Source organism: Morone saxatilis, unplaced genomic scaffold (assembly GCF_004916995.1).
Source record: "Morone saxatilis isolate NCDOM2014 unplaced genomic scaffold, NCSU_SB_2.0 Contig10, whole genome shotgun sequence".
Classification (NCBI taxonomy): Eukaryota; Metazoa; Chordata; class Actinopteri; family Moronidae; genus Morone; species Morone saxatilis.
The window spans coordinates 19,596,909-19,605,440 of NW_023339652.1; the positions used below are offsets into that span (position 1 = coordinate 19,596,909).

General features: G+C 39.8%; 1 protein-coding gene across 1 annotated transcript in view; it reads right to left on the reverse strand.

The window, feature by feature from the left end:
* Positions 1-8,532, reverse strand: part of LOC118337638 (LARGE xylosyl- and glucuronyltransferase 1-like) — a gene marked incomplete in the record, with an annotated part of 118,997 nt that overhangs the window by 13,099 nt on the left and 97,366 nt on the right. The window contains 2 exon segments of the mRNA XM_035674760.1: positions 1,670-1,795; positions 6,296-6,408. Coding sequence (XP_035530653.1) covers positions 1,670-1,795; positions 6,296-6,408 — 239 coding nt within the window.

Genomic DNA, 8,532 nt, shown 5'->3' on the forward strand with positions numbered 1-8,532 from the left:
GTTGCCTTCAATGGAGTCCACCATGTTGAACTGCCATGTTTCTACAGTAGCCCAGAAGGGACAAACCAAACACTGGCTCTAAATAGGGGTGTTTTTAGTTTAATTTTTCGTGTGTTTCACAGCCACCGTAGTTTCTCCTTTGCACTGGGAAGAGGAAGGTGAAATAAAGGACACCACTAGATGCCACTGAATCCTACACACTGGAACTTGGATTACAAATTCCAGGTACTTGTGCTTTACTTCAGTATTTTCTATGGCTACTCCCTTATAGTCGAGTAAACTGTTGACAAGGAGAGTCTTAGTCGACTCACTTTTCATATGTCAGATATATGCTTTTTCTGTTAGCATTTAACAGACAGCTGTTAAAATATATATATGTAAATAATTAAAGGTTTATATCATTACTGGCTACGAATAGTCGACTTTTGGCTTTATCTAGCGACTGCTAGTCGACTAGGAAAATCTTTAGTCAGGGACAGCCCTAGTATTTTCTTCTAATGCCACTTTTTACTTCTACTCCTCTAAATCTCAGTGGGAAATATTGTACTTTTTTACTTACTACTACTACATTTATTTGACAGCCTGAGTTACTTTACTAATTAAGATTTTGGCACATGAAACATACTAACACCAACGTACAACTGAAAAAATTAGTTGAATAATCCATTGACAGAAAATTAATCTGCAACCATTTTAATAATTATTTAGCCATTAAGCAAAAACATTTCATGGATCAAACTTCTCAAATGTGATGATTTGCTGCATTACCTTTGGATTAATTTGAATGTATTTGTAATAATTTTGAGGTTTGGACTGTTGATTGGAAAAAACAAGCATTGTGAACGTGTCACTTTGGGCTCTGGGTAATTGTGACGGCATTTCTCACTATTTTCAGAATTTTTACAAAGCAAAACATCAATCGATTATGGAAAACATAAATCAGCAGATAAATACATAATGAACATAATCATTAGTTCTGGTTCTATACAAAATAGTCAACCAACTACAACAGTACAATCAAATCTTTCACATTAATGCAAGAGTTATAATAATGGTAAATGTTAAATGGACTTGTACTTGTACAGCGCCTTCCTAGTCTTCTGACCACTCAAATTGCTTTTGCACAACATGCCAGCATTGAACAATTTGGGGTTCAGTATCTTGCTCAAGGATACTTCGACATGTGGCGGGAGGAGCCAGGGGTCAAACCAACAACCTTCCGATTAGTGGATGACCCGCTAACATTTTCAATGACAGATTTACTCCTGCTCTTTTATCTTCCCCAGGGACTACCGATGAAAATGAGCTTTTAGCTATATCTGGTAGAATACATGTATTGTGCATTGTCTCTAAGAAAGAGAGTATTTTAACAGTGTGATATTAGTACCTCCACTTAAGTAAATGATCTGAATACCTCCACCACTGATGCTCTATCATTGTCCACCTACTGGGATCTACTAACAGGCTCTAACAGCTCTGCACATCCACTGAAGACAGAATGCTTTTTGAAGGTTAACACAATCCACAGTGCTTTTACTGTGCCTGAAGTAGAACCAAATGTCTGTCGCTTTGAGTTCGGGGCTGGCTTGAGACTCTTGATTAATGCAGGTCACGTCTTGTATGTCTGAAGTGACTGAGTGTGAGTGCAGTGGGGATGGCGGGGTCTCACCTTGAGGTCTGACACGTCTTTGTAGCACTTCTCAGAGCGGGTGTGGTCAGACAGCTGGACGTTCCAGAAGCAGGGCAGCTGGTGAACCAGGAACGGGTTCTGTTTGATCACAGCGTTGAAGATGTCCTGCAGTAACACACACACACACACACACACAGACACATACTGAGCCTTATGCTTTGCCTTATGTCATCTAAAGGCCTGCAACACACAGTCTACTCTGACCCTTCTAGCTGTTTAATAGATGACCACACATTTTTAACTAACACACTTTCTCAAATAAAAAATATTGATAATTTATTATAATTTTTTAAATGATTCTTTAAAACAATCATCTATGTCTTTGAAGGATTTATTTCCACAAAAGCAGAGTTGGTGATTGTTGGAGAGACAGTTTAGGTAAGATTTATTTTGTTTCTGTCCACTTTGAATGATGTTACGATGTTATGATGATATGCAAAGTAAAATTACCGTTTTTGTCTATGGAGTCTGGTGGAGAGCAATATTATGGCTGTTTCTGGTTAAACAAAATGTCTCTCTCTGTAGGGATCCTTTCCATGATGAGGTCAGAATAACAATGTCAGTGGCAAAAACAAGCACTTTTAGCGGATGTACTTTGACAGGCTCATCTGTCTCCAAGGATTAACCCTAGCTTAAGTTGCGGCCATAGCAGCCTTTTTCATAAATACTTTAACATCTAACTCGGTTACTTAAGGGTTTATTTGACCAAAGTTGGTGATTGTTGGAAAGACAGTGAATGCACATGAACCATTTGTTCCTGCCAGCAATACCTCTTTAAATTTTTAATCAACGACACATACATATTTGCAATTGGTTGAGACTGCGACTTCACCGGTCACAATTCACCAGTGTTCAGTCCACACAAAGTTGAGATGGAAATCTGCTTTGCCACTAAAAGGTTTCGCACTTTCCCTCACATAGAATGGACATGAATGGGAGATGAATATTCGTCGATATGTTGATATGTTGATATTGCGTATGTGTGACTGTGCCCTAAAAAAATATTTTTTATAATATATGTGATCAGATCAGTCTGATCAGTTGCAACGTCCAATCACTAACTGATTTCCAATAAAGGAATGCATCGGTCCAATTAAAGACTCTGTGAAGGTTGATCTCATGTATGGTCCTATGGGTACAGGAATAATTTCATCACCACCACTAGCAGCAGAGGCAGGAAGAATTACTGTAACACATTATCTCCAGATGTTACTGCTGTGGGGCCAGTATAGCAGTCCTGACTCTTCTGTCTTGTTAGAGTTTTGTGTTCCTCCAGATGTTCAGGTTAATAACTAATAGTATGTGTAATCACACTTGTAAAGCTGAACTCTTGGAATTGCTTTGAGGAAATGTACCTTGGTCAGAGAGACTTTTTTGACTTTGAGATCTTTGTGGGTTCACAAGATGAGAGTCTCGGTGACAGACTCTAGTTTCCTAATGGGACACATAAAAACTCTATAGCCACATAATGAATGCTGCAATAAAGGGGGCTGACAGTCGATTGGAGCTTATACAGCAGAAGGCAGATGGAATGCTCAAACGATTTCCAAAGCCCCTTTCATTTTACAAACTGCATACCTTGCGGGACTTTACTTAATGAAGGTTTAATTAAAATCTCATAAATGCACCTCTCATTTAGATGAGCTCTGAATAGCTCCGAGATAACGGAGAGACCCTGCACCAAGGTCTGAGTGTCTGCCCTTACTATGGTAGATAATAGAACACTGCACGGTTTAAGATAACACCTATTTATGACCTTCAAGAGGATACCTGTATGCTCAAGGGGGATGAAAATGGTGCAATACCTGCAGCCCTGTCTCCTTGAAATGACGTTTATATACAGTAGTAGTATAGTTTGTTGAAATGTAATGCTGATCGAATTACATTTTCTATTAACATAATAAGGAAATGTTGTTTTTTTGTTTTTTATTTTATGCAATCTAAAGACCATGATGACAAAAAGTTCATCCCAGGGGGCGTGGTGAGTTTGGATGTCATTAACAGGAATTTGTTGTTACTTCAGTGTACTTTGTCTAATCTTTCAAACTTCACGTCTGATGTCCGAACACGTCTACATACCAATATTCAGTCACAGCACCACCTACTGGCAACAGGAAGTAAGTCTTATCGGGCAATCATCATCTGATTTATGTGAAATTTTAATGACCACAGCACTACTTGCAGCTTTAATTATGAAAAGAATGTAGTTATATACAAACACAATTTCTAGGAGACAGGGTTGATACCTGGAACCAAACCTTTCTACAGCTTTGTAAAAGGAGTGTTCTGTTGCACTCTGAGATAAAAATAGAGACACAGATATATGTAGTTTTTTTTGTTTTTTCAATGAAGGCTGTTGTGGGCACCTTGCAAAGTCACATCAATTGACACCTATATCAAATACCGGTGGGAATCACGCTCACATTGGATGGTGCTGTAGATCACCATATATGTCCACTGCCAACGTTCAGTGTCAAAGCAGGAAGTAGTTTGTCCTTTGTGGAGTGAAGCGTGAAAGTAAGTGTGTGTAGGTCACAGTGGTGGACGGGTGTGTGGTGCATCATTTCACACACCTACAACTAACCGTCACTTTTGTAAGGGCCACACTGTGTTAGAAAATAAGTGGTTCATCGGATGTGTCATTGAAAATGAAAAAAAAAGTGTTTATTGCTGTTCTGAATAACCACACTGAGGTGAGGCGAACAGCAGATTGTCATATAGAGACGCAAAACTAAATAATTGTTTAAATTCGGGGTTAATGGCAAAGACATTGAGACAAGCATTGTGTTTCACTCGTTCATGCACAGAAAAAGTGAGAGAAAAAGTTGTCAAAAAGAGATTGACAAAGAGGGCTCAAGGGAGATGTCTAAACCATGCTTACTTTCTCAAGCAAGTCACTTGCATCCCACTGAAACACAACAGAGGAGAAGTGGGCTTCACTGCTGTTCAAATAGCATTTTTGGTGGGCAAAATAAAGCTACAGCGAGCTTACTTGGACAAGGTAACATTAAGCAGTCAGTACTGTATGTTTCAAACACAGTGCCTGGCAGACTGTCCATAACCTACTGCCCCCATTCCTTTCTGGTTGGGGGGCTACCTCTGACATTTCTGACCTTCCATAACGGACAATATGATGAGCACAACCACTTTTACTCAGGTGTGTGGAGCTGAGAAACTATGCAGGGTTTGAAGTCTCTTTTTCCATTCTTCACACAACTACCTCTGTCAGTTTTCGTGTGCAGAAGCAAGTCAAACACCATGAATGCCTTTGTATGATTCATGGGGCCGACACTACAATGAAACACACAAAGCAAAGAGTTCTTGGAGAGAGATCAGGGAGGCCATGACGGCAGGTTTTTCACCCAGCTTCCAATGTGGCCAGAACAGGCAGAAACACTTTAGAAGTGTTTGGATGAAACACTGTACAAAGTAGTTTGTTTGAAGCATACTGTAGCTTAGTTTAACAGGAGAATTCCAGTTAGCAGTGGCCGAAAATAACAGGGCTTGCAACAGTTTATAATGGGTGATTGTATCTTTTGGTTGTTTGATTTTCTTTTCAGAAATGTGTATTACTAACATAGTAGAGTTTTGCTTTAAATTTTTTTTATATTTTAATGGAAAATAGAGAGTTATTACCTCTGGTGCAGGTGCATGTACGCTACATGCTAGTTAGCTGTTTGCTACAGTTGGTACTGTGGGTTCTTTGTGGTCAAAAATGGATGAGCAAAATTTTCGATGTGGTTGAATGGGTGATTTATATTATGTATTTTGTATAAAGGTCCTAGCCCACAGGGGCCGTCGGTGAGGGTCTCTAGCCCTACAATAGTTTTGAGGTGTCTTCTGTGCCGTTTGGGGCTTGGTGACCGCTTGTCTGTGGCTTTTCCGGCCAACCGAGCATGCTGAATTGGCTGCGGAGGTGAAAGAGAAATGGAAGCAGCACATGAGTTCGGATGGTCTTATTTTTCAACTCCATCTCATGTGATCACTCAAATACACAGATATTTTGATACAACAAGCAGCTGTGATCTACTTCTATAAATAAAGTGAGAGCGGGCAAACCTACATCCATAGGGCTGCTTTTGTTTATATCCGTAGTCCTAGGTCTTCCAGAGTTCCTATTTAAAAGAAGAATGCAGACTACCACCACCTGCATAGTATGGAGAGTTATTGCCTCTCGTGCAGGCGCATGTTTGCAACATGCTAGTTAACGGTTTGCTGCAGTTGGTGCGGTGTGTTTAGTGTCACTGTTTGCTCGCTTTTTGGCACTGGTTTGTTGTGACAGGGCTTTAACAAAATGAAAAAGTGCTTTTATATATTCTGTGTCTGGATGTGGTCTAGACACTAGACAAGACAAGAACAGCAAATTTCCAAAGTGCCAGAGTTGCTTCAAGAAGGGTTGAAATGTCTTTGGAAACCTACTCCGACTCGATTTTAGATATGGCAAAACAAGGCCTGTCATCTGCAGAAATTGCACTTAGGTGAAGAAAATGGAGCAACCAGTACAGGTGTTTTTATGGTTTGCCTATGTGAAATGGCATTTTTTTGCCAATGGGTGGCAAGTTTGCATGGCTGGGCTGTGAGGATGTGTGTGCGTGTGTGTGTTACCTGGTCTGCCAAGGAGGTGGACAGCATGCTCATTAGTTCCCTCTCTGCAGTCAGCCTCCACATCTGCTCCCATCTTAGCTTCCGTAGACGATCCAGGAGAAGCAAAATCACTCCTGGAAAGCAGAGAGAGAGATATGGTAGCTTTAGAGACTGAGAGATTAGTATCTAGCAGTCTGGTAAAGGTGATAAAGTCCCATCATGAGGCTCTGAATCACAGCCTTGTGTTTTCTGAGATAAAGCTGTAGACGTTAAGCTTAAAGACAGACTGGCACTGGATGGAAAAAACATGTTAAAATCCTCCTGGAAACACAAATCATTCTTAGAAGCTTGTGTGCTTCTTTTCTGCTAACTTTCTCCAACCAACAAACCAACAGGAAAAAACTACTTCTTCCTCTCAGTTCCCTGGCTAATAAAAGAAATTTTCCTGGCTGCTACAAATAAAATCAAACAGCCAATTTTCAGAGGGAGAGACATGGTGAATATTTTTTTTTCCGGATAGGAACAAACAAAGCATCTTTCACACCCCGCTGTGCTCCATCTGTTGCCACGGCCACCGCCACAAAGCCGACCAGCCGCAGCTGAACTGTAGGCTTTCTGTCAAATTGCTGTTCTGTGTAAATGCAACACACGCTTTTCTGTTCCTGAGATCGGCTGTTCGGTCACACTGACAGGAAGTTTAAGAGCAGAACGCTAAACCTTTTTATGACAGGGGCGTGTTGGGGTGAGTGTTACACTGCTCCCACTGATATGTGTGTGCTGTGAAATTCACAGAGCTGCTGCAGCGGGTCGTGCTGTTTGTTTTGGGTTATAGTTAATAGAACGATTATCCTCCTGCTCCACACAGCACAGAGAGAGCTGTAAGTCTCCTACAGGAAAAGACCTAGCTGGATTTCATGAAAGAAAAAATATATAGGCAGTGGAAAATAATAACAAGGTGTAATGGAATCAAATCAATTCCGCTATCAGCTGTTTTGTGAAATTACACCACGCTCTTTATTGAAAATGTTTTTCCAGACAACTTTTAACCAGCCTAGTGAACACCTGCATATTTCATCAATGCCGATGCAGATGAAACTACCTCACTGCTTCTTCCACTGGCTTTGAAATGCTGGAGACTGAAGTTCTCAGAAGAAAAAAGGAAGACAGAAAATAAAAACACTTGGACAGAAATCAAACGTTTTCCTGTTACAGATGGTAAATGAAAATAACTTTGGATGGGTTGAATAACAACATCAAATTATAATCACAGAGAGAGCTCAATCAAAATACAAATGATAAGTAATTAATTAATTCAATACTACATATGAATTATATACAGGGCGGCTGTGGCTCAAGAGGTAGAGCCTGTCGTCCACTAATCCTTTTGTGGTTCGATCCCTGCTGCATGTCCAAGTGGCTCCTGATACAGGCTATAAGGAAGAACCTCAAAAGTATAGTCCTTGAAATACACCATACCAGAAGTAGAACAAAGCACAACAAAATTTTTTGTATTCTCCAAGGTCTCCCATATATGAAATTGATTTTTGTATAAAAATATTTTACTGTTACAGTGGTTAATTGACAGATATTGTGGCACATCCCATAAATAAAATAAATACAAAATAAACCCAGGCTGAATGGGAGATGATACACCTGAACGAATGTAATTTTCATAATGCAAGCTCTGATTGATCCCAAATTTGGTGTGAAAGTGGGCAAAAATGCACTGGCAAAATACGCCTATTAAGTATGTTTAAAGAACCAGTGTCTAAGACTTAGTGGCATCTACTGGTGACGTTGTAGATTGCAACTTCCTCACTTCACCTACCCCTTCTAAGGACAAAGGAGAAACTACGGTGGCCGCCAGACATGCCAAAAATGCAAATACTCCTCTCTTTTTTAGTGGGCTACTGTAAATAGATGGCGATTCAACAGGGCGGACCCACAGTGTCTGTAGATATAAACAACTCATTCTAAGGTAACAAAGACACAATTATTCTTATTTACAGGTGATTATACACCAAATGAAAACATACTATGAATACTTATATTCCATTTTCTGACAATAGAGTCCTCCTAATGTTACACACTGACCTTTAAAAGTACTACAAGGAGTTTTTAACTAGTTATGAAACAGTTTCAATATTGATGCCTCTAAATGACCAACATCACAACAACAGCCATCAGCGAGCAGATTGGATATTTCTAGAGTTATTATGAATTCCTGCCTGGATGTTTTTTTGTGAAGAACTTTTTAT